This window comes from Xenopus laevis, chromosome 9_10S, assembly GCF_017654675.1.
Source record: "Xenopus laevis strain J_2021 chromosome 9_10S, Xenopus_laevis_v10.1, whole genome shotgun sequence".
NCBI lineage: Eukaryota > Metazoa > Chordata > Amphibia > Anura > Pipidae > Xenopus > Xenopus laevis.
This window is the reverse complement of record NC_054388.1, coordinates 46,772,776-46,800,468: the sequence shown is the minus strand read 5'-3', so window position 1 is coordinate 46,800,468 and position 27,693 is coordinate 46,772,776. Positions and strand designations below refer to the sequence as shown.

Genomic DNA, 27,693 nt, shown 5'->3' with positions numbered 1-27,693 from the left:
GACTTCCCTACTATGGGGACTGGATGTTTTGCTAATAAGGCTCACAATTAACATTCAAACCACCGACAATAATACCATGCCATTGTTTCTGGATACATCTTAAGGAACGAGGCAGGAAGAGCGAGATCAGGAAAAGTGTAATTTCCACAATTTCCTGAGCAGTCGGCCTGCTACAATAGATATTAGTGGATTGTTTGGAACTTCCATTTGGGAGCTGGGGAAATGCTCACCTAACTCCACCGACTGCTGTGCTCATAGGCGCTCTTACAAACATTACGGGGGCTTTATTTTCCCTGTATGTACACTGGACTCTCGGACTAAATCAGACTCTTCCTCTCTTCTTCATTTTGTATTCCCATGCATGAGATGAATTTATCTCTATTTTTCCTCTCTTTAGGGTGTAAGTAACCACATCCATTTTTATTCTTGTCTTTAGAAATGCCTCTGGTTGCTAAAAAAAAAAAAACCCTTAAATGTAACAATTTTTTTTCTTGTTTGCAGGGAGGATATTGTATGCACAGGACACAAGTAAGTACCATATTTGTGTCATGTTATTCTGTGTGCTAGCAAGTTGCCTTAATGTGTTGCGCAATCAATTAATAGCTCATCAACATGTCAGAGATATCAACTAACCCCATATCATTGGGGGATAATGATACAGTTGTAGAAAAGAGGTACCAACAAACTCCTCTCGTTAAGGGATAATGATCCACTCCTGGCATAGAGATACTAACTAACCCTGTGTCATTAGGGAGATAATGATCCACTCCTGACACAGCTGGGCTCCCTTGAGGTGCTCCGCAACGTCCCATACAGGCAACTTAGAGACTATGGCCCACTACCAACTACGGTTACTGCCCCACACCATGCATGGAAATTGCCGTGCATTTTTTGGGGGGAAATATGTTCTCCCTGGCTGGAAGCACAGCATGAACTGCATATCCCCTACCCTCAATCTACCTGATATGTAGTAGGATAATCTTGCAATGTAATTTTTCTTACCGCACACCCAATCTCACTGATCCTGCAGAGGTGGTGCGTTCTTCCGTCGACCCGGCAAGGTCCCCTAGCAACGTGAATGTTGATAAAAGGATCCGCACACACTTCTTTCTTTTGCAGTGGGGGGTCACCCCTTCACTTTATTTGTTTAATCACCACACCATCAACGTTTCGGCCGAAACGTTGATGGTGTGGTGATTAAACAAATAAAGTGAAGGGGTGACCCCCCACTGCAAAAGAAAGAAGTGTGTGCGGATCCTTTTATCAACATTCACGTTGGTAGGATAATCTTGTACACTTAAAATGCCAATTTAAATGTTGTGTGACGAAGAAATCCAGCATACTACAATGTGTATTTTAACTCTATTGGTTTATTTTATTTTTGTTTGTTGTACATTCCTAATCCCTGTCCCCTTCCCGCCCCTCCCTGTTAAAACAAAATAAAAGATACTTAAAAAAAAAAAAAAAGAAGTTTGTGTAAAAACACAACATTTTATATTAATTCTGAAAACTGCACACACAAGTTTAAAATGTGTGCACAAAATAATCTTTAGTGTACAGTAACATAGCCGAGACGTAATTAGAGGGAACATTGACTGGGTCCTAGTACAACTAAGATCTGAACCAGGTGAGTAAAATTTTTGCTAGAGTTATGGAATTATATGGAACTGTGATGATGTTTAATGGCTTTTAATGGTGTAATGGCTTTCAGAATGGATTGTGTGTTGAAATTGCTTCCAGTACTTCTGACTACAGAACTTAGTAAATAGAAAACTTAGTAAATAGTGAAATCCAAATGCTGAGATCATGACACAGAAGCACAAATCTCCACTTTCTTACTTACATTTTATTGTGTGCTGTTTTCATCGACTGTTCTTACACCCTATCTTGGCATTTCGATTTTTATTTAGCAACATATTGGGGCAGATTTACTAAAGGGCATAGTGGCCGTCGCTAGCGAAAATTCGCCAGAAATTCCATCCACAGGGATATCACTAATTTACTAACTAGTGTAGTGTAGAGGACAATTTGCTAGCAAAAGAGTACATCGCTAGCAAAGTTTTGCACCCTTTCAACAGGCCATTGGGCAAATTAAATAGAGGCTGAATTTCTCCTGTAAAGACTTTGCCACACTTCGCACCACTTCACCAGGTGCAAATTTGCTACCACTAAGCTGATTCACTAAAATGAGAAGTTGTGTATCTGCAACTGAACACCAGCGACGTTTCGATAGCGGTAATTCATCAGCGCAAGCATTTCATAGCGAACTTTCACTAACGTTCATTTCTGCCTAGCGAAACTTAGTACTCTTACGCTTAGGTCAATTTGAATAGGGCGGGTACATATAGGTCGTATGGACGTCTTTATTAGAGATGTTGGTGCAAATGCTTGAAGTGGCCACTTATTATTAAAAATGTCCATGGAAGCAAAATAAAGACAAAAGAGATCATCTAATGTTATAGACATGAGCCAACCCTAAAAAAAATGTGGTGTGCCCCTCATATGGTAAAAAAAAATGTTAAAACAAAATTTTTTAATAGTTACAACTTTTAAAGACAATCCCACTTATATGAAAAAAACACCAACTTTTTTTATTTTTATGACCGGCATACAGGATACGATATCACTGATGTCTCTTTCTCTAGCGAATTGTCCTCTTAGTTGTTAGTAAATTGGCGATGTCCCTGCAGATTGGATTTCTGGCAAATTTTCACTAGCAACAGCCACTTCACCCTTTAGTTAATCTGTCTTTATTTTCAAAAAGCAGGTAAATTCACAGGAATATATCATCATTTGTTTTTAAATAGTGCAGTGCTTTACAGATATACATCATTTATCAAGTGTCACACTTGATAAAGGGCCAACGCCCGAAACATGTTGTGGAGCATTTTTCCCCAATAAAAGCACTTTGCAGTCATAGCTACTGCCTTGGATTCGTCCTGCTTTCTATTATAATACTGACTGTAACAAGGGAACCACATCTTGGTGTAATTAAATATTGGTTACTTCAATTAATTAACAACATTTTTACAGAATAAACAGCCATATCAGATGCCTGACTTCTCTGTTGCCATTTGTACAATTACTAACTAGTCATCTTAGTTCACGTTAATAATGTATTTTTCTGATTATTAATGTTTCTTTCATTTTTAGGCTTCTCAATTTATAATGCCCAGCTAAGCGCAAATCCATCTGCCACTTTGAAAAATGGAAACAACATGAGTGTGACGTGTTCTGTGGAAATCGCCAAGAGAGAGACAAAATCATTTGAGCTGACACCTCAGTACTTATTTTTCAAGAATAACCAGCTTATCTATAACGTGACCTCTAACAACCTAAATGTGACTTATAACCTCAGTCCAGCAAGGGTGTCCAAATCTGGCCAATACAGCTGTGAAGTGATTGTGAAAGGCAAAAGGAAGTCAAGTAATAAACTGATCATTGATGTTACAGGTACGTTGTGCCTAATGAGAACTTATGACAATTTATTGGTTAGTATATTATGTTTTCATTCTGAGTCTGTTTGCTTGAAGATACCCTGTCTGAGGCCCACCATGGAATGGAGCACAGGCTGTCTCTGATGTTCTCTGCTCACTTCAGTTTCTTGAGTTTGGACTGCTCTCACTGATTTCAGCTCTTGGTTTTGTCTATTCGCTGGGTTTGAAATCAGTTATTGTCAATATCATTGTCATTTTCATTTTCCACCACTAGAGGCTATTGTGCCCATTGCTAGTTACATTTTTGCCATTGGTCTCTCTTCAGCCTATGATTTAGGGTGCATGCGCCCAAAGCATGTCAGGATGCAAGTCTAGTTGTGTGCCATTGTTTTTAATAATGCGCTAAAAATGAGGCTTTTTATGGAGCTACAGTGATGCAGCTTTTTTTTCCCTAATGTTTCTAAATAACTGTAATCTTATGAGCTAAAGGGCATATTGACAAAATGCTGGACTGAAAAACAATGCTATATGTTACAGTATATGTGGGTAAACCAAATATAATCTGTGGAAGGCAGTGCAAAAGGTTACCCCCTTATACCAGCCTTGTGGAATCAAAGTAGATTTATTTTTATTCATTATTTGTTTTATGCTATAGTTAGCACTTACTCATAGGCAAGAGCTAAAGACACAATACTCCACAATACATATATATCTTGGGCAACAGCAGGAGAGGATAAACTGGCCAATCACATAACATTTTGTGTCAGCCAGGCCGAATATCCAGGCAGAGGGTCTGGCTAATGAAGTTAGTCAGGTGGGTTGTTGATGTTGGAAGTTGGAGCCCTGACATTGGGGGCTGTCTCTCTCTTCTCTCTCTCTCTCTCTCTCTCTCTATTCCCCCAAGTTTTTTAGTCTCTATGAAATAATAAGATCTGGGCATGCACAGTAAGCATTCAGTGATGCTAAAGAGTTCATGCTTATGCACAGTGATTGGTTGGTGGCTTCAGAATGACATCTGCACATGTGCCATTTAGTGACATCACTCGGCCACACCCATATTTTGGGACAGTGTGCTTCACTCTGCTTATCCCCCAGCATGGTTATCCGTGCAAGCCTGGTGTGGGATAATTTCTTGAATAGGCACAACTAAAATTCCGTATATACACTTCCTAAACTGTAGTCTCAGAGCAGTACACCTGGGCCCACATGATACAGGTGAGTGTTCTGATCTTGGATTAGTCCCATGACACTTATTCTCATGGAGAACATGTTGTGCACCTCATGTGAAACTTCCTATCTTATATCTGATTGACAGGCCTGTCAAAACCTACAGTGAGTGTTTCTACCAACTCCACAAAGGAAGGACAAACCATAATAGTGACTTGCCATGCACCAGAGGGGGAGGAACCGCCTTTCTACTTCACCTTCTACAAAATCAAGACAAAAAGTAATAAACACATGGAAGAGCTTGGCATGCTATATTCTGACAAAGATTCAAAATCCATTGACATTCATATAGAGGAAGGTGCTCACATAGTGACATTTCATTGTGATGTTGCACTCATTAATGTTCCTAATTCAAAAGCCTCTGATCTCAGTGATGGGAAAATAGTAACTGTAGAAGGTAAGTGCATTACTTGTAGGAGCACAGTTTTCATTGTGCCTTTTAGTGTGTTAGACCGTGCATAATTTCCTTTCATGGGTCAGAGTATTATTGTGTCTTTTTGTCTTCTGCAAGCCCTTACATAAATGGACCATAATAGTACAGTGTCCTTTGCCTACACTCAGTTAATAGTACTGATCATTCGGATGTATTTTATCCTGCAAATGTACCCAGATAAATGGAGTACAGTGTGTGTGTGTGTGGGGGGTTCCCATTTGCCTCTGCTCAAAGCCTGAACAACAGTTTGTCTTTTTACCATAATATGCTCTAAACAGGGGCATAACTACCTGCGGCTGCTGGGGGCCAGAAGGTATAGTGGCCCAGAGGCCCTAATTCTTATACAATTTCAATCAATTTTGATAAAACTGGTCAACATCTAGACATTTGGGGGGCCTGAAAAATGATTTGCTGTGGGGCCCACTAATATCTAGTTATGCCATTGGCTCCAAGTTACTCTGCATGAATATGCCAAGTTACATGACAGGGACACTTTTTCCACTGAGTTACTAAGGAGGGAGAAAGCAGTAAGGGGAAGGAAGCGGATGGGGATTTTTGATTAACAGAGGTTTAGTTCTCCTTTAATTTAACTTAAAGGACATGTAAACCCTACATATTTCTACCATGTATATACATTGGGCACATCTCCCTCACCCAAACTGCATCATTTGTACTGCATATATACCCTCCATTTGCCAGCGTCATTGTTTTTTCCTAAAACAAATAGCAACTTTCACTAGTCAGCCATTTTCCCTCTGACACATGATCAGTGATATTTACATCTGCAAACAGATGTAAAATTCATGCAGTGTAGAATGCAGGCTTCCACAGGCACAGCTTACTTTGATAAAAGGTCCTGCTTGAATTGAGCACTGGTTCAGCTGAGTTTAGTAATCTGAGTTGAGCAGAACTGAGCATGCCCAGTAGCCAACAGATATCTACTGATTCTACCTTGAATATTGTGTCCGGTTTGAAGGCTTAGGCTAATGCCAGATGGGGCTAAGAATCAGCCTGCTAAAATATGCTGGCCGATAGTTATCCCCTTTGCAGGCATTAGAGTCCTGTCCTGCCTGCACCTGTAATAATGGTGTTTACCCAAATGCAGGCACATGTGGCATATTTCAGCACTAGTATACAAACTCTTGTGTTTGTTGCCGATATCTGCTGTGTGTGCCTGCACCCAAGCCAACACAAGCAGAGGAGGAAATTGGATATTATATGGCATAAATAACAAAGAATCTGAGGGAACGCTGAGAAGAGAGAAAGTATCTGACATCTAATGTATTTTTATCTCTCTGTTAAATGGTATTATTTTGGGATAACTGTGTTTTCACTCTATACTGCAGAACAGTTTTCAACCCCAAGGATTGAAGTTTTGCCATCAGTCAATTTTACTGAAGGGGAAAACATAACGGTTATGTGCTCAATTCAGACATCACCCTCTGTTTCTGGAAAGGTGGATTTTTTTATTCAGAAGGACACACACATTTTAAATAGCTCCACAACAGACACTGTATCATATTTCCAGCTTGCAAAAGAAAACCATACTGGCCAATACATCTGCAAGGCAGAATATGAGCAGACTTCCAAATCCAGCAGCGTCAACGTCATTGTGAAAGGTGAGTGTAGGAGAGTCAGTAAGTGCATGAAATTGCTACTCTCCCTGCAATGGTGCAAAAGGCCAAACTGGATATAGCCTGGTGCCTGTGCAAATGCTATATTATGCTGTTAATTCCAAGTGTCTCCTTTGTTGTGCCTACTACCCCTATGTAAATTGGACTTAAAATACATTATAATTATAATTAATATACATTTGTTGTGGGTATGATAAAGTTTGGACATTTGAATAACCCATATGGACTGGTTCAGATAGCGAATGACTTGCTTTTCAGTACCTATGAAGTTCAGGGCTACACTTTGTGCTACAGGGCTACAAAAGTCCACACCAGCGCTAAAAATTTTAAACCCCCTCATTCACAAGTTATAAAAAGATATTGGTAGGCAGGGGCCTATAGAGTATTAAAATAATACATTTGTGGCCAGGGATTTAAAAAATAAAAAAAACACACATTGGTGTTCAGTAGAATTGAACTCGTGGCTTCAGGACTTTAACCTAAGCTATTTTTCTGGCTTCCGGTCTTCTCGCCGCTTCAGGACTTCAACTTCGTCTATTTTAGGGACTTTAGGTCTTTTCACTACTTCAGGACTTCAACTTCATCTATTTTCGTGGCTTTGGGTCTTTTCACCACTTCAGGACTTCAACTTCGTCTATTTTCGTGACTTTGGGTCTGTTCGCTGATTCGGTACTTCAGCTTTGTCTATTTTCGTGACTTTTGGTCTTTTCACCGTTTCAGGACTTCAACTTTTTCTATTTCCATAACTTTGGTTTTTTTTGCCACTTCGGGACTTCAACTTCATCTAATTTCGTGGCTTTGGGTCTTTACGCTGATTCGGGACTTCGGCTGTTCGGTTTTTTGGTGGTTTTGGATTTGGAAGAGGCGTAACGGCTTTGGCACTGTCAATGGGGGCCCGGCTCTTTCGAAAAGTGCAGCACAGCAGGGCCCCCTTTAGGGCTTGGGCCCGGTACAGGAGTACCCCCTGTGCCCCCCTGATGGCGGTCCTGCATGTACATATTTTGTACAGAGTGGCACACAAATAGGAACCTCCTACACCAATTTCCCTTTTTTATCAGATTTCCAGCAGGGTGCCAGCTGACCTCATAGCTTGCTCTGTTAGGCAGGCAGGGGCCTCTGCAGTACGGTAATTATGAAACAAAACAAAGCACTATGGCGACTAACTATGGTAAATTGTATCCATATTTATATTTAGTTTTTTTTCCCAACCTGTTCTTAGGAAACACATTTAAACTTAAAGTACAATGCCAGTGAATTAATCAACACTAACAAACAATGAGCCAGAGAGGCTGACAGATAATAAATCATACCCAACAGTCAAACTAACAATCTGTAGATTCTGGTAAATGCCAGAGTAGCTGCTATTAAATACCACAGACAGTCACTATTTATTGAGCCTGCTGGAATCAGGGCCTGTTTGAGCCTTCTTTGTACTTGTAATGCCAGAGCCTATTATGAATCTCAGTTTGGACCTGATACCCTCATTAGCAGCAGAACTTCTGTACCATTCTCCTTGCTTCCCATAATAACCACACATTATATTGCCTGTTTGCAGAGCTCTTTAAAATGCCGCAGCTTGTTTCAAATATTAAGAAATCCAATATCAATAAAGGTGCAATCTTGACTCTAATTTGCAAAGTTCCTGGGATGCCACCTCCCTCAAACCATACCTTCTTCCAGCTAAAGGATGGCAAAATCTACAGCAAATTGCAGAGGCTTACCATGCAAGTAAATGAAGCCGACAGTGCCAATTATAGCTGTACGATCACAGCATCCAGCATCTCTAAAACCAGTGATCCCCTGGACATCCGTGTCTATGGTGAGTATTAAACTGCATTATAACAAATTAAATTAGGCAAATGGTATGTGGATAACTATTTCTCAATGAGTCTTATGTAGCCAGCTGAGGTCTTTGTAAGCCATTTTATTCTTCATTGACTCCTAAATACAAGAAACCCTTACTTTTACATACCCGGATTTTAAATTTTACTTAATTTTACATGTTTTGTGTGTGGTCCCACCCATATATATATTCTAGAGAGGATGTATAAGAGTTACAATATCTAGTCTATACACTATATATGACATGTTCAAGAATCATATACTGGTCTATACCCTATAGAGGGGATGTTTGTAAATTAAACATTTGTCTATACACAAGAGGGGATGTTCAAGAATGAACTAATCTATACACTATAGTGGGGATGTTCGAGAGTCAAACACTAGTCAATATGCAAGAGGGGATGTTAAAGAACTAACTAGTCTATACAATGTCTAAAGGGATGTTCAAGAGTCAAACACTAATCTATACACAAGAGAGGGGATGTTAAAGAATTAACTAGTCTATACAATGTCGAAAGGATATTCAAGAGTCAAACACTAGTCTATACAAAAGAGGGGATGTTCAAGAGTTAACTAGTCTATACACTATAGAGGGGATGCCTGAGAGTTAAACACTAGTCTGTATGCAAGAGGGGATGTTCAAGAACTAACTAGTCTATACAATGTCTAAAGGGATGTTCAAGAGTCAAACACTAATCTATACCCTATAGAAAGAATTCTTGAGAGTCAAACACTAGTCTATACACAAGAGGGGATGTTCAAGAGTTAACTAGTCTATACGATGTAGAAGGGATGTTCAAGAGACAAAAACTAATCCACACCTTATAGAAGGAATTCTTGAAAATCAAACACTAGTCTATACACAAGAGGGGATGTTAAAGAATTAACTACCGTAGTCTATATGCTATAGATGAGATGTTCAAGTGTTAAACACTAATCTATACCCTTTTAAATTAAACAGATGTGACATTGCACGTGAGAATTGTATTTGATCACTAAGCCATGTGTTTTTTGCAGCCCCTGTTTCCAAACCAGTTCTGACCCATCGTAACCAGAGTATCAGCATGGCGGTACAGGGCAGCACAATTGATCTAAGGTGCAAGTGTGACAGGGGAACTCTGCCTATCACCTATTCCTTACTGAGAGACAGAAAGGTTCTGAGCACCACTACCAAGACGGAGGACAAAGCAGCCATGTTTCAACTCTTTATAAGTGAGCAGCAGAATTCTGGGCAATATCAGTGCAGAGCATATAACTTGTATGATGGCCCTCCTATGTTCAGCAACACCATCAACATAACTGTCATAAGTAAGTTTCACTCATTGTACTTTATCAACACACATTTAGACATGCTAAGCTAATGGCTTATACAAAAGAAATTGTTTATATGCTGATCTGTGGGAAAGGCCAATATAAGGAGAGTGGAAGGCCACCCGGCTATGAGTATTCCACAGTAATATGTGTCTTAGGTTCAATTCACAATGCTGTATGGTACTGTATGTTGTTGGGGACATGGGCAGAAGCTTTAGGGCAAATTCTGCATGTTGCGCATGTATTTTTTTATATATACTGATACATTTAGATAAAAGGCCAGTGTCTCTGCATAGATCCTAGCTCATTGCTCTTTCCCATAGGTCCTATCAAGGAGGTCACACTAACAGTCATCCCAATGTCGGGCATGGTGGAAGAAGGCAAAGAGCTTTACCTGGTGTGTGCAGTTACAAACGGGAGTTTGCCCATCGATTTCCAGTTCTTTGTTAAAAAAGGAAAGGAAATTCTCTTGCAGAGCTCAACAGCTAATAATTTGTTCTTCACATATACACAAAAGTCGTTCAGCTCCCATAATGATGGCAGCTACTTTTGTAGGGCCACCAACGGAGCCCATCAGACTGTGGACAGTGAGCATGTATATATAAAAGGTACAGTCTAATTTTTCTTCCCATGTGTTGTACCATGTAGCCTTCAGATCAAGTTGTTTGGCTCTGCCACCTGAAGTGAGTTTTTCAACTTGCCTCACTAGTGCAAGCCCCTGGTGATCCACAAAATCTTGTCATGCAAGTGCATGATTTTTAGGATCCTACAAATCCTGTTCCCCCCACAGCTGTAAAGCAGGTCAGATCAGATAAAGTCATATGGTTTGTTTTGTTCATGCATTTACATCCAACAGTCAGTGTATTTCAACGAGGAGAAAAAAGTCTCTCAGACACTATGACATTTTATCTCGTCAGATGAAGACACAGCATTCAGCGCTCCCATTTGGCAAAGTTTCCATGTAGTTTACACATTAGATTTTTCTATCAGCCCCATTATTAAATAACCTTTGAGACTTTATCCAACTTGTAGGATTCAATCTGTCGATCCGACGCCATCCTACAAAATCTTCTGTGTAGTTTTTTTTTAAAGTTAAATTTTATTGATTTTAACAATAAATAGACAAAATACAATACCGTGTCTGATGTTTGGCATAAGAATGAGGTCAGGCACAGGCTTGTGCAGACAGGAGAAAACTAGCAATTGTCAATATGCATGTGACTGTAGTTTACGGTATAAAGCATGAACTTAAAGGAACAGGTTACATGTTCACAGAGTCCTGATCACACCAGTCCCCCCAAATTCTGTCAAATTTATCATGGGCCCCCCTCATTTCATAAGTTAATTTTATAAGGGGAAGAGCTCCAGCTACCAACTGTCTCCAGAATGTTGCATAGTTACATTGTTAGATCGGTTGAAAAAAGACCAAAGTTCAACCCCTCCAAATGGGCATCCATACATACACACACTGACCCCTCCATACACTCATATAAACTACAGTATATTCATATACTAACTATAGAGCTTAGTATCACAATAGCCTTTGATATTATGTCTGTCCAAAAAATCATCCAAGCCATTCTTAAAGGCATTAACTGAATCAGCCATCACAACATCACCCGGCAGTGCATTCCACAACCTCACTGTCCTGACTGTGAAGAACCCCCTACGTTGCTTCAGATGAAAGTTCTTTTCTTCTAGTCTGAAGGGGTGGCCTCTGGTACGGTGATCCACTTTATGGGTAAAAAGGTCCCCTGCTATTTGTCTATAATGTCCTCTAATGTACTTGTAAAATGTAATCATGTCCCCTCGCAAGCGCCTTTTTTCCAGAGAAAACAACCCCAACCTTGACAGTCTACCCTCATAATTTGTCTTCCATCCCTCTAACCAATTTAGTTGCATGTCTCTGCACTCTCTCCAGCTCATTTATATCCCTCTTCAGGACTGGAGTCAAAAAACTGCAAGGGGCAAAATTATGTTTTCATCCCTTGAGTTTATGCTCTTTTTATGGTAAGACAGAACTTTATTTGCTTTAGTGGCCACAGAATGACACTGCGCAGAATTAGAAAACTTGTTATCTACAAAAACTTCTAAATCCTTCTCAGTTAAGGAAACTCCCAACACACTGCCATTTAGTGTTTAACTTGCATTTATATTATTTTTGGAAAAGTGCATAACCTTGCATTTATCAACATTGAACCTCATTCATTTTCCAGTTTGCTGCCCAGTTTTCCAGTTTAGACAAATCACTTGGCAAAGTGGCAGCATCCTGCATGGAACCTATAGTTCTGCACAATTTAGTATCATCTGCAAAAATAGAAAGTACTTTCAATGCCCACCTCCAGGTCATTAATAAACAAGTTGAAAAGCAACGGACCTAGTACAGAGCCCTGCGGTACTTCACTAACAACACTGGTCCAATTAGAAAATGTTCCATTTACCACCACTCTTTGTAGTCTATCTTTTAGCCAGTTCTCTATCCAGGTACAAATACTATGTTCCAGGACAACATTCCTTAATTTAACCAGTAACCTTCTGTGTGGCACTGTATCAAATGCTTTAGCAAAGTCTAAGTAAATCACATCCACTGCCTTCCCAAAATCGATGTCCCTGCTTATCTTCTCATAAAAAGAAATTAAGTTAGTCTGGCAAGACCTATTACGCATAAAACCATGCTGGCACAAACTCATAGTAGTATGATTTGCAATGAGATTTGCAAATTAAATTTGCAGTATCTTATCCCTTAAAACCCCTTAAAAAAGCTTTCCTACCACTGATGTTAGACTGACCAGCCTATAGTTTTGAGGCTGAGAACAGGATCCCTTTTTGAATAGAGGCGCCACATTAGCAATACTCCAGTCTCAGCACTGTGCCAGATGAATCCTGAAAAATTAAGTAAAGAGGTTTGGCAATCACAGAGCTAAGCTCTCTAAGTACCCGGGGATGAATACCATCCGGCCCTGGAACTAGTTTATCTTAACATGTTCTAGTCTCTTTTGAATTTCCTCATGCGTGAACCATGCATCATTAGTTGTATTGCGAGGATTAGAACCATGAAGAAGTAAACCTTTATTAACTAGTTCCTCATTTGTGTAGACAGACAAAAAATAAGAGTTCAGAATCTCTGTTTTTTTCTGTTCCCATCAACCAGCTGACCCCCTCTGATATTAAAGGTCCCACCCCTTCCTGTTACATTTTTTTTTACTATTTACATATTTAAAAAAAATTGGTATTTGTTTTACTGCTTGCTGCAATATCCTTTTCCATATTGATTTTAGCTTGTCTGATAGATTTATTGGCCTCCTTGTACGTTATAAATGTTTCAGCTGTCCCAGCTAACTTTAAAGCCTTAAAAGCACATCTTTTCTTACCCACCTTAACACCAACACTTCTATCGAACCAGAAATGTTTTGTTTTGCAACAACGTTCCTTGCTTACAAGGGGATTATATTGAAGTATATTTATTAAGCAGCATTTTAAAAAGGTCACATTTTTGTTCTGTGTTTAACCCTGTGAAAAGCATCCTATATACTAAACGAAGGTTGTTTCTATGCCCAGCGTGTCGGGGAGGCAGATGCGCGCGCATCTTCAGCTGAAAGGTTAGGAAAGATGCGCGCGCAGAAAGACACGCCGGACATAGGTTGCTGGCAGAAGATTCAGGCAGACACCGTCCCCCTCACTCATGCCCGGCGTGTCGGGGAGGCCCCTCACTCATGCCCGCCGTGTCGGGGAGGCAGATGCGCGCGCATCTTCAGCTGAAAGGCTAGGAAAGATGCGCGCGCAGAAAGACACTCCGGACATAGGTTGCTGGCATAAGATTCAGGCAGAGACCGTCCCCCTCACTCTTACCGCTGTCTCCTTCTGCCTCCCGCCGCCTCTTCTTTGCTGGGGAACCGTTGCGTACCTGAGTGGGCGGCACCGCGCTGCCCAATCAGCACGCACCATCGGCCATGTTGCTACTCCTCTGTGAGTGCCCGGCGCTGCCCAATCAGCACGCACCATCGGCCATGTTGCTACTCCTCTGTGAGTGCCCGGCGCTGCCCAATCAGCACGCACCATCGGCCATGTTGCTACTCCTCTGTGAGTGCCCGGCGTGTCAGCTGAAAGACACGCCGGACATAGGTTAGGAAGGAGGCATATGCGCTGTGCTGGCGGCAGATTCAGGCTCCCCAGACACCGTCCCCCTCACTCTTACCGCTGTCTCCTTCTGCCTCCCGCCACCTCTTCTTTGCTGGGGAAGTGTTGCGTACCTGAGTGGGCGGCACCGCACTGCCCAATCAGCACGCACCATCGGCCATGTTGCTACTCCTCTGTGAGTTTGTGTAATGGCGGCGCTAGCGACACTGTAGGAGGGGAAACGGTTGCGTACCTGCGTGGGCGGCAACGCGCTGCCCAATCAACACGCACCATTCAGGTCACAAGGGTCAAAGCAAACCAATCCGCCCACTGAACGTCTGTATGCGCCCTTTCTCCTCAGTTAAATCATCCTTCATACGGTGTGTTGTTCCTCACTATATCTCTCTGCTGAGAACTGTGCTAGCCATCAGGGGCACCATTTGAGGATACAGCTACTAAACTAGCACAACCACTGCCAGCAGCTACTCCACTGCCTCTGTCACACCAGTTAATAAGCTGTCTGCCTCTGTCACCAGTGCCGGCAGCTACTCCACTGCCTCTGTCACACCAGTTAATAAGCTGTCTGCCTCTGTCACCAGTGCTGGCAGCTACTCCACTGCCTCTGTCACCAGTGCAGACTGCCAGCAGCTACTCCACTGCCGCTGTCACCAGTGCCACCAGCTACTCCACTGCCTCTGTCACACCAGTTAATTAATTGTCTGCCTCTGTCACCAGTGCCGGCAGCTATAGTCATGCTGTTAAGAAACCTTAACACTAAGCAAGGTTTATGTAACGGTACACGGTTGGTTGTGAAGACTATGAGACAAAATGTTATCAAGGCAGAAGTGCTTACAGGATCCCATAGCGGTGATACCATTTTGATTCCCAGAATTGACCTTACCAGTTCTGACCAGGAATTACCTTTTAAACTTAAACGACGACAATTCCCCATTAAGGCTGCATTTGCCATGACAATCAACAAATCACAAGGACAAACATTGGATAAAGTCGGCATTTACCTATCTGAGCCTGTGTTTGGTCATGGTCAACTTTATGTTGCATTTTCAAGAGTGCAGCGTTCATCTGATGTTAAAGTCAAGATTTTAAGTACAGCTCACCAGGGAGAACTCATTCAAGGACAGGAGAACATTTTCACCAAAAATGTTGTTTATAAAGAAATTTTTCAGTAACACTTTACTACCAATAAACTCAAAATTTAAGAATTCTAATAGCAGATAGGTAACAACAAGCAATCGGCACAGATTCACTCTACATCCCCACAAATTAGCGTCGCCAGTTGCTGCCTGGGGATGGAGAGTGAATCAGCACCCATCACATTTTGCTGCCTCACTGTTGTTACCATTCTTTCATTAACGATTCTTTAGAGAATCGGGGGTTTACTGGTAATAGCATAATATGTTGCAGAGATGCCCTTATACTGTCAAAGTTTGCACGTCTAAAATGTAGTGTTTTAGTTGCTCCCTTATAAAGTTGCTTCTGCAACAGAATCTCAAAGGAGACCATGTTATGATCACTATTCCCTAAATGCTCCCCCACACAAATGCTAGTGATGAATTTGGTATTATTAGTTATTACAAGATCCAAATAAGACTGATATCTAGGAGATTCTTGAATGAGCTGAAATAAAAAGTTGTCATTCAGCATATTTACAAACCTGCTAACTTTTTCTGACTTGGCAATCTCAGTACCCCAGTCAATTTCTGGATAATTGAAGTCAAGCATAGTAGTAACTTGACCAAGTTGTGAAGCCGCTTCTATTGTAAAATTAGCTGATCTTCATATACTCGTCACTTATACAAAGCGATTTATAGCATACACTGATGATAATTTTCTTTGTAACCTTTTGCCCAGTTGAAATCTCTACCCATAGGGATTCCACCCCCTCCCCAGATATTTCTTTAGTGCATGGCTTTAATTTAGGCTTTACATACAAAAATACCCCTCTACACTTTTTAATCCCTCTGTCCCTCCTAAAAAGGGTGTAACCATTTAAATTCACAACCCAGTCACATGTTTCATCCCACCAGGTCTCAGTGATACCAATTATATCATAATTTTTAGAGCATGCTATTAACCCTAGCTATCCCATTTTACTTGACAAACTCTGAGCAATTGCCAGCATACAGCGGAGGTTACTGCTTTTCCTTTTGTAATTTACATTTCTTAATGGAGAATTATATCTTGAGTTAGTATTGGCCTGTTTTCCTTGTAACAGAGGGACCTCCTTAGCTGGTAAACGTATGACCCCCTCACTCCTCCCCATGACCCCTTACTAATCCCACTGGCAGTCTACCCTAGCTTCCCCATAATTCTTTATCTCACCCACCCCCCTTGCCTAGTTTAAACACTCCTCCAACCACCTAGCCATTCTTTCCCCTAGCACAGTGGACCCTCTTCCATTGAGGTGTAAGCCATCATGACTGTATAGGTTGTACCCCAAGGAAAAATCAGCCCAGTGCTCTAGGAACCCAAACCCTTCCTTCCTACACCAAGACTTGAGCCACGCATTTAGCTCCCTAAGCTCCCTCAATCTTCCTAAACTTGCATGTGGCACTGGCAAAATTTCCAAAAAAATGACATGGGAAGACCTTCCCTTAAACTTAGAGCCTAGATCCCTGAACTCACTCTTTAAGGTCTTCCTTCTATTATTAATTTTGTAGCTAGTACCAATATGTACTAAGACAGCTGGGTCACACCCAGTCCCAACCAATAATTTGTCTACCGGATCAACCACATGCTGAACCCTGGCACCAGGAAGACAGCAAACTGTTTGGTTGTAGCATTCCGGATGACAGGTTACCCTATCCACTTTAATAATAGAGTTTCTCCCATTAAAGGAGAAGGAAAGTCAATTCTAATCCACTTCCCCCTTCAATAGTCCTCATTTAGCACTGTCTAATCACTACTTTTTTATTTTCAAGAACATATTAATATAGCAAACTCACACAACGTTTTAGAGAACACAGCCACCATCTTGCTCATGGAAGCTTCAATACCTTCTCTAACTGATCGCTAATGTGCATGCTCCAAAAATCCCTCCCCTTGACCCCAGTCGTGTCTCAGGATTCCTATTGGCTGGGGCGGCAAAATTAATTTATGCAAATAAAGACAAAGAGCTTATCACGGGGAAGATAGGGAAGCAGAGAAGATAGCGCCACATTACAGGCATGCGCAGAGCTACTGATTTATTGCGGCTCTACACTGCCCTATGTCACCCAGCCCCAGGATAAGGTTTCAGCAGGCAGTGTGTTTACCACTGACTAACACCACGGAGACAGGATTTGCTCTTATACAGAATGCCTTTGTTATCAGCCTTAGTCTTTACTAACCTTTCATTGTCCTTTAAGGTGCATGATCACTGCTTTTTTTAGCATAGAACATGAGCATACGTAACCAAGCTCTGACCGCATTGGTGGGTAGTACCTTAACTATTACTTCTAGCAAACTGATTACTGGGTCCACTATCTGTGATGTGCCCAGTTCATTTGCTAGGGTCTCCATTGTTTTAGACCAGAATTCTTGTATGGGGGGAAATGACAAGGCGATATGGATAAAATTGGCCATAGCCCAGCAGATTTGCATTGTGGACAGAGGTCTTCCTGTCTCTTACCAAATTTCTTCAACTTGAGGGGCATTATGTAGCTTTGGTGGAGGAATTTTTACTGTATGAGCCTATCTTTAACCAAGATTAGGAAGTTATAACCAATATTAAGCACCACATAGTATACTGGTATATGGCCTGGTACTTTGCTTGAGTAGAATGGGTAGAGTATGACAATTATCTCTGTCAATAGGATAAAAATCAGGTACTTTACTGTACAACAGACATCCTTTAACAAAGAGTAGCATTTTATTGCTAATGCATGCATAATGTAATCCTAATAATATAGATATGTAAAGAAAGGGCTGAACTGAATGACAATGCATGGATTGTGGTGGAATTGTCCATGTTGCCCTGCCTGACACACTGTCCTGCTTCCCCCTTGCAGCTGTTCTCGCTACCTGGAAGAAGGGGCTCATTGTCTTTGTTGTGTTGATTCTTGTGGCTGCGATGGCCATTTTCTTTTATTTTTACGTGGAAAGGAAGAAAAAAGGTAACATCTTTCTGCTTATTTCATTATGTTGCATGGGAGTGATTAGTCACCCTGATGGATTCAGACCAGAATGTGGAACAATTTGAGCTTGGGAGTAAGCTGCATCACAAGAAGCACCATGTCACTTGACTGAGTGTAAGGTTTCCAGCACAACCATTCTCTAAGTACAGGGGGGCTACCAGATGGCACTGTAGAAAGCTGCCCCATCTCTTTTCTGCCTAGTACATCTAGTAAATGCCAGGTACCAGGTACAGCTTGCCACTGCTGAATATGCCTTGCACCTCTTCTTCTCTGAAATAACTCTTTGGTTTGCTTATATAAGTCTATTTATTACAAATTATATTCACGTTCATATGATATTTAACACTTAGTTACTGGTTTCATTTAAAGGGGTTGCTCACCTTTGAGATTTTTTAGTATGAGGTACAGAGTAATATTCTGACACACTTTGCAATTGGTTTTAATCAGAGTCCGACTGGGGGAGCCTGGGGCTGCTGCCTCAGGGCCCCCCTCTGGAAGTATGCTGAGTTTTTGCCGCGACCGGGGAGAGAGCAGGTCGCGGCAGGAAGAGAGGAGGTGGCACAAGGTGCGGATCTGGGCCGGAGGGCCAAGAAGAACCGGGGGCCCATCAGGTTTTTTTTCCCGGTGCCCTGATGGCCCAGTACGACCCTGGTTTTAATTTTTATCATTTGTGGCTTTGGAGTTATTTCGCTTTTTATTCAGAAGCTTTCCGGTTTGCAATTTCAGAAAGCCAGTTGCTAGAGTCCAAATTGCCCTAGCAACCATGCATTGATTTGAATAAGAGACTGGAATATGAATAGGAGAGGTCTGAATGGATAGATGAATAATAAAAAGTAGCAATATCAATAAATTTGTAGCCTTAAAGAGCATTTGTTTTTAGATGGGGTCTGGTGTGTTTTGGTAGCTGAGGATGAGTAGAGTATAACAGTACTGTATTAGTAGCCACATGCAGCCATTACACAACAGTAACTTTCACTTTTAAGCTGTCAGGAAGTATGCATAGTATAAGTTTGGGCACAGTGACATCTACAGGCCATTTGTATAAACACCACATATTCCCCCTATAGTAGGAATGCATTTGGGCAAATGTAATAAACAACAACACTGCATCTTAAAGCAATATACATTATTCACATCACATAGTCCTGGTAGTTTTCTGATTCTCTCAGTACGCCTTATAGGTTCACTTTCTTCAGGCCTATTGCAGTTGAAAATGTCCTTCATCAAATGGAGCTTCTCCAAAGTCATATCTAACAGGAGCAAGACGACTTGCATTCCATATGTGTCCATCAGACAGTTCATATGTGTATGGTCCTCGCTGGCGTCTCACTTCAAGTGGTGTAGTAAATTTAGATTGTCCTTGTTTCAGTATTCCTGGTTTCTTAATTCTGACTAAAGATCCAGGCTGAAAGTGTACTTCTCTTGCACTACGTTTTCTGTCAGTATAAGCCTTGCATTTGGCTTGTTGACGTTTCACTACGTCAGCAGTAGATGATTTTGTAGGCACAGTATTTTGTGAAAGTTTGATGTCTGCAACATGTAACTTAGTGCCCATCTGTCTGCCATGTAATAATTTAACAGGAGATGATTGGGTTGTTGCATGGCGCGTTGCTCTGTGTACAGTTAAGTTCTTTGCACAGCCCAGTGAAGTGTTGCTTTGTGGTGAAATTTTAGACACTGGCTGTGTGGCAGACACTGGTGCTGTAGTAATGAGACCATCAACTAATTGTAGGTTTAATGCAGCAAAGAGATCCCTTCCAAGTATAGCAGTACCCTTTTGTACCACTTACCCACTGCCTGTTATCACTTATGGAGCCTAAATAAAAGCCGCTTTTCAAAGATATTGTGTAGCGATTCCTGTTGTGGAGAATGGGCCAGCGCTGATCGGCGATACACGGAGACTGTTTGCAGATTCCGGCCTGGAGTTGCCGGACTATCGCGGGAGCTGTGGCCGACACGCTATAGCAAGGGTGAGCTCCACTACTCTTTCATTACCCGTCTCTTTATTGTGGGAAGTATAGCAGTACCCTTATTCACAATCTAAAAGTCACATTTTGCAGTATTTGATTCAAATTGTACAGTCACTGGCAAGCAACCAAGCACAGGGATTGGATCCGTTAAGTTACTGACCAGTTTCAGGGCAGGTGCAACAAGCGGATCTTTTGCAAAGTATTTCAAGAAAATATCCTTTGGTAGTATAGAAACAGCTGAACCTGTATCAAGCATCAGGTTAATGGAGTGTCCCTTGTCAGCAGAAGCAGTACTGACACTGACAGTGCATATAAACTTGTCTGGAATAAAGGTACCAGCTCTATCCACACTTAATACTGTAACATTTGTAGTAGTGACTTCATGAACATCTTTAGCAGAACTATGGCAGATCTTAGCAAAATGGCCTACTTTTTTGCATTTGTGGCATCGTAAAGCTTTTGCAGGACATGTAACATGATTTGCAGTGTGTTGTATTGAACCACAGCGGAAGCAGTATTTTTTATTTGTATTTACTGCACGGTTTTGCAATGAATCCCTTCCTTAGCACTGTATTTTACCTGTGACTGTGCATTATTAAGCCACAGTGTTGAATTCACAATCTGTACATTCCCAGCAGTTCCCTGAGAGTTTTCGCCTCTGCCACTGCTGTTTCAATTCGGCTAGCAACTGTAATAGCCTTTGCAAGGGTTAAATTCTGCTCTGGGAGCAGTCTCTCTCTAAGCTGGAAAGAGTCAGAAGAAGAAGACATATAACGCTTAATAAAAACCTATACAAAATAAATAATTAAGACCATTTGTAAAGTTGCTCAGAATTTGTCATTCTATACATACTAAAAGTTAATTTAAAGGTGAACCACCCCTTTAAGTATTCTTCTGTTTTGGAAACTCAGCTTTCATTTAAATGAGACATTTTAAAGTACAGGAAAACATGGTATATTCTTAGGTTAGATCTGGTTTTATATTGGCAATCATTTCCAAGTGCTAAAGCTCTGTGGCCCTCCCAACCAATGAGGGCCAACAAACTGGCACCAGAAGCCAATATTGAGGTGTTTTTTATTTCCAACATCCATGATGCTTTGCTCTGTGCAGGGACCCTGGTTATGTTTATCTTTTTATGACAGTGACCCTTTATTTATGTATTTGTAGGAAGAGAAACAGTGCTGGCTATGAACAGGTAAGCACAAATATTCTCTCTCTTCTTCCAGGTTTTATGGCAGGTGACTCTGCATTTATGTTATCTCTTTTCTCTGATCCAATAGGACAACTGCTGAAAACAGTTCCAACAAAGAAAAGTCGGCTGCTACAGAAAAAAAGCGTGAAGAAGAATCCCGTTTGGGTAAAATCGATATCTCTCTGTACTGACATTCACTTGCACCTTGTGTCATATTAATCTGTATTTCCTTTTCAAAACCAAACGCCACTTCGCTATATAGTTCTTGAGGCTAATGAGCAAATTCCTAAAAAAGAAGTAAAGTTAAGGAATTTCACGTGGGGGTGTGGGGGCCCAAATCACCCCCCAGTCTGACTTCTGTGTGTTTCAGCTGTCACCTCTCTGTATAGTTACATATAGTTACATTGTGATTTCGTTATTATATAGTGAATAAAGCACCTCTCTTGTAAATTATAAGGATATTATAAGTTACAGAGGATTTTCATGACCATATAAAAACACGAGGCCGAAGGAACTATGAGGTAACTTTTAATATCCTTATATTTTGCAACTGTGGGTACTTTATTTATTATAATACACAAATTTCAGTGAGTCATGTTACAGCTATATTTGCATTTGTCTGATTCATTCCACTAGAATCTAGATAAACCATGACCTGAATGAAAACCTATATATATATATATATATATATATATATATATATATATATATATATATATATATATATATATATATATATATATATATATATGTAATGCTTGTGGAGGTACCCACACTCTTACTTGTTAATGGCCCCTGCCATCAGTGAGCTGCAGACTTTGGAAGGGAGGGCTGGGTGGAGCTCTGATAACTGCTTCTTGCTTTGTGCACTCTGATTCGCCATGAAGTGTAAGTCCCGGTAAAACCACATGGGGATTGGATGGGTGATATTTGAACCTCCCCTCTATTTTAGCCAATCGTCATGCGGCTTTACCGTGACTTACATTTCACTGGCGAATCACAGCATAAGAAACTGAAGATACCAGCATCTGAGCTCCCTGGCTAAAGTAAGTGCAATTTTCTTTTGCTGTGAGGCTACAATTTTATTGTTACTGTTGTTTTTTTTATTACATAACTTTCTATTCAGGCCTTCTCCAGTCAAACAACTGGCTGGTTGCTAGGGTAATTTGGACCCCACAAACCAAATAATTAAAAAAAATAAAAATAATAAACAATGAAGAACAGATGCAAATTGTCTTAGAATGCAGTGTTCTATATAATACTAAAAGTTAATTTAAAGGTTAACAACCCCTTTAAAGGAGGACTAAAGCTTAACTAAAGAAGTAGTCTAGAAATGTTGTACATTATGTTTTGGGCTTCTGAAACAGCTCAAGGCAACCACAGCCCTTTAGCAGTAATGATCTGTCCCTCTGAAGATGCCCCAGTAGCTCCCCATCTTCTTTTCTGCTGATTCACTGCACATGCTCTGTGCTGCTGTCACTTACTGAGCTTAGGAACTGATTCGCAATACACAGTACACATTGAATATAAATGTCACAATATAAGGCTGATTAGTAATTAATACAGATAATTACTACATGGCAGGACAGAAACCAGTGCAACTAGCATCAGAATTTAATGATCAGCCCTGTAGCATCAGTTTATACTACAAACCAACCTCATTTTCTGCTTGATAAATTGCCACAACCCCTAAGCTTAGCTTCTTAACAGCTGCTCAGAGCCCACTGAGCATGTGAGTGTCACAGACACTTTCCAAGATGGTGACCCCCTATGACAAGTTTGAAGTCTTGGATCATTGCTGCTATTGACAAGCTGAAACTTTAGGCTGGTGCAATAAATTCAGTAGATAAAACATGGCATTTTAAGTCATGTTCATCATATTTATGGTTTAACATCTAATCTATTTGCTATATGTGGGCAATAGTCAATAAGTTGCTTCTCTATATGCAATGCTTTACTTTTGTGCTGAGTCGATATGAGCATCTGATGCACATTCTGTACAATAAAAATGTAGCCCTCAGTCTGCCAGCCCTCCAGTTCCAGAGCATCTCTGCCCTTTTCGGTCTACTGTTTCCCATTATATACTGAATTATGTGTTACCAGTAGGCAGAATGGTGCAGCATAACAAGCCAGATAGTAAAAGCTCTTTTCATACCTTGCAATAACCAGATCCCATTGAGCAGAATACTTCTATAGAGCAGAGGTGTTTTATTTATGCCACAAATAAGATTTACACAGACTCAAGAGAGATCCATTTTAGATTTTGTTGGAATGGTGAGGGGCACTTTCCCAGCTCCTGTAATCGAGAAGGGGGACTTTACATTAATATTGGAAAGTCTGGCAGTCAGAGAAAGGTAGTGGAGCCATTTGCCAACAGAGCTTGCATGTGGTGCTGTGGCTGCTAAAACAGAGGGTAATGGGTATTTAATCCATTAGGTCCAAATCAGTATGAATAGCAGTGAATTCTCCTAGAAACTGTACATGCAGCTGCATTAGGCTCCCACGCTTTCGGAATGCCTTTGATTTCCTTTTTGCGTTTTGGCTTCCTTTTGTAAACTTGACATTGTGCAGCCTCTCATGTTGTTTCTGATAAGCACAAGGTTCTAAGAACAGCCTTTCCTCACAGAGGGAGGCGGTAACCTATAGTCTGTAGTGATGCTACTAAATGTAGCTTATCAGAATGGCTATAGCTCTGTTCCACCAGGGACGTAATTAGTTTCAGTGTGCCGAAAATCTGCCGTTTATGAGTCATGAAAGCACTGTTTGTTCCCACAAAATGTTGAATGCACTGGATAAATCAGTCTGTGGCTTAAAATAAAAGGCATGGTGGCAGAATTGCTACATGAGTTCTGTTCATTTCATTCACCTCTTTCATTTTTCAAGTAGCTCTCTGACCAGCCCTGTCCCCATTGCTCTGTACTGTGTCGGGAGGTGCAGTTACAATAACAATTATATAGGGTGATCCTTCTGTTGCTCACTTTTCTATAGAGCATTTTGACCTCCTGTGTTAGACATTACGCTCAATAATAAAATGCTCTATCCTAAGGAATTGAGCCTTATTTATAGCCACTTAGTTAATGCTGCCCTATTGCCAGTCCTGCAGAGCTGCTGCCATGATAACTTCAGAAGCTAGTGTAATTGACAGTGCAATTGAGCTCTCTGCACTAGCGATGAGCCCCCCCACACACACCCGCTCCGGCACTGGAAATGGTATGCAGAAATGCTGCAATGACCCTAGAAACACCCTTGTTTAGATATTACTTGTATAGAAATATCTTGGTAAGTGGTACCCACGTCTATCTGCGGAAGGTATTTTCTTTCCCTGAACATAGTGGCCCTTGTCCCATTAAGAATAAATTTCCCCAAAGCATGGATGGCAGGCAGGGCAAACAAAAGGGGTACAAGGCAGCTCTTCTGCATGTCACACCGCAAATGTCAGGGCTTATTTGAAGAAGATTTGTGCACTCATTGTTGGAAAGGCCTTTGTGGGTTTCCTGATAGATGAACAGGAAGAGTGTTTGGTGCAGATAAGGGCAGCATGACCCAAGCCCAGCTTCATAGTGCTGTCCTGAATTTCATGTTGGGAGATGCCAAGCCCGATAACCAGAGAACAAACAGAATATAAGCACAATAAGCAATGGATTCCTTCCAAAACAGAGTGTTTGCTTGTATTACCTGATACCTGTCTTTGGGCTGTACAGCTGCACTAAAAGGGAGGTAGAACCACTGTAAAATCCAGTGTCAGACTGGCCCACCGGGATACCAGGAAAACTCCCGGTGGGCCCAGGTGTCAGCCCTCTTGCTTCTAACCATTTGGCTTATTCAGAGTCATTCCCTATTTCTTTATGGGAAAACGAGGCTTTATAATGGAAGAATAGGGTATAGTAAGTTGTTATAAAAGACTAGAAGAATAAAGAAGTTGAGTGAGGAGAGGAAGAATAGTTTGGAAAGTGGGCCCACAGTCTATGGTTTTCCAGGGGGCCCATGGTCTAAGGTTTTCTGTTGGGTCCCTCGCACCCCAGTCTCTTTGATCGCTCCATCAGTGTTTCCTGTAGCCATTTTTGTACCCCAAAAGGTCTGCCTTATATTATAGGATGAGATAGTGAAATGCAGTTCCAGCTGCATGAATATCAACTCAACAGTTACAGCATTTGGGTGAGAAGGTATTTTGTTTGTGCCAGTGTGTCCTAATCTTTGGCACAAATAAAACACCTCTTCACTGATTCAGAGTGCTACAGAGTGATGTGTTCTGGGTTATATGGTCTCCTTGACAGTAGGGGTGACAGCTAAGGTTGCCACCTGGCCGGTATTTAAAAATGATGGTTGATCCCAATGTTATTAATAGGGAAAAATTATAAATATATAGGAAGTCCGGTATTTTTTTCCAGAAAAGGTGGCAATCCTAGCGGCAGCTTGCATCCAACACTACAAAAAGAGATTGGTACAGTGTAGCATCTCCTTCTTGTCTTTGTATTACAAGCCCTGAACTTGTACCCTAGGGTATGGATGAATCCCCATTAGGGAGGCATGGAAATGGGAATGAGCTGGTGGGAAGTGAACCCTCTCTGTATAAAAATCACCAGCACTTGTGTACCTTAGGGTATGGATATAAATTCCCATTGGGATGGAAGAGAAATGTGAATGGGCTGGTGGGCTGGAGGGCAGCCAGCCTTTGTACACAAGCTTATGGATAACAATTGTGAACAAACCGTGAATAACTGCTTTTAATTGTACCTTTATTTGCAGGTGGCAGTGAAGGCAACATCCCTGTGAGTATTGCTTCCTAACAACCTTGCAAACTCTTTATATTAGTATATATTTGGTGTTAATCCCTTATTGAGGAATCTGGGTAGAAACTGCCCACTGTGCCAGGTGTGTCTAAGGGCAATTGCAGGGTTGCATGGTACAGGGCATTTCTGCACTGCTGGAACTCCCTTGTGATAAAGTCATTAGGAAGAGGCGTGAGTCATTCTTGGCTACAGGGGCTTCTAATTGTTCAGATATTTCCTTAAAAACTGTTTTCAAAAAGCAATTTTTTCTTACTGAGAACCTGTCAGTTTTAATCCAGGAAGGAACCCCCTCCCATTTCCCACTCAGAGTAACCTAATTAATTTAATTTCAAATAAACCTGCATTGGCCATCATGCACTGCGCCTCCTTTGTTATCTTTTCATTCCTGCTCAGGCCCAATATGTTTATTTAATGCTAACCTGGAATTTGGCTGTTTGTGTCTTGTGAGGCTGATACCGGGGCTCATTGTTTGTTTGCCTTGGCTCATCCCTAGTAAAGCAATTAAAGGGCCCCTAGGGTATAATCAGCCTATCATTATACAATGGGCCCTGCTGGGGGGGGGTCACTTTATAGATTCCTGCAACCATTTACTCCATGAAACACAATGGGCAAGTCCTTCTAGGTTATGCTCAGGGGACCATGTGACTTTTTTACCCTACTACATCATGTGATCTATGCAGTGCATGTTTAGCCAGATCAACACCTCCATTTGCTGCTACTGCCCCAGGGCATTTCCATGATCAGTGTTAATAAGATTCAGCATGTCTTGTGATGGTTATTTTCTTGTACCTTTCAGGAAAAAAAAGACTCACCTGAAGATGCCTAAATGCCCTGGTGCCATGGGCACTGAATAAAGAGCGAACCCCAGCAGAAAGCAGAGACTGCCATTGCTTTATTGGGACTTATTTAAGGAACATACCCAGACAGACACAACTCATCTCAGCCAGTCCCAGACTCTCTCCAGTTTCACTCCCATGCCATCCATTCTACAAACACCCCACACACGATTCCATTCCAGCTATAGCAGCAGCGGCGCAGTATCAAATACCCCCTACTTATTGCTCCCACATAGATACTAAACAATGCACTGAAAGCTTCAACATGATGGGCTGCTTATGCCTTTATGTCAACACCACGTGCTCTTACCGATGTGTTGGGAAAGCAAATCTCACCTGGAAGTATTATTACAAACTGCCACCAGGAGGAGCCCAGTTGGAGTGGGTGTAACAGCTTCCTCATGAGCTAGTTGCTGTGTTATTTATATGGAAATGAGACAAGCACCCAACATGCTACTTGGTGAATTTATGCAGCAGCACTACATAGTAACATAGTAACATAGTAACATAGTAAGTAAGGTTGAAAAAAGACACATGTCCATCGAGTTCAACCTTTTTTTTTTTTTTTTATTAACTACCTATCTGCCAGCTGATCCAGAGGAAGGCAAAAAAAACCCATCTGAAGCCTCACCAATTTGCCTCAGAGGGGGAAAAATTCCTTCCTGACTCCAAAATGGCAATCGGACTAGTCCCTGGATCAACTTGTATTATGAGCTATTTCCCATAACCCTGTATTCCCTTACTTGCTTAAAAGCTATCCAGCCCCTTC

General features: G+C 41.3%; 1 protein-coding gene across 2 annotated transcripts; it reads left to right on the top strand.

Annotated features, from left to right (window-relative positions):
* Positions 1-145: 145 nt before the first annotated feature.
* pecam1.S (platelet and endothelial cell adhesion molecule 1 S homeolog) lies at positions 146-27,468 on the top strand. 2 transcript variants are annotated; one of them, XM_018238603.2, is made up of 13 exons: positions 146-400; positions 502-528; positions 3,154-3,453; positions 4,753-5,061; positions 6,444-6,716; positions 8,287-8,550; positions 9,591-9,881; positions 10,208-10,492; positions 18,011-18,115; positions 21,274-21,301; positions 21,387-21,463; positions 26,045-26,067; positions 26,885-27,468. In XM_018238603.2, exons 1-13 carry the CDS (start codon positions 358-360, stop codon positions 26,912-26,914), a joined length of 2,055 nt encoding a protein of 684 aa, XP_018094092.1. In that variant the 5' UTR covers positions 146-357; the 3' UTR covers positions 26,915-27,468. The 2 variants fall into 2 exon arrangements, with proteins under 2 accessions (XP_018094092.1, XP_041434266.1); XM_041578332.1 differs by lacking the exon at positions 10,208-10,492.
* The last annotated feature ends 225 nt before the right edge of the window (positions 27,469-27,693 follow it).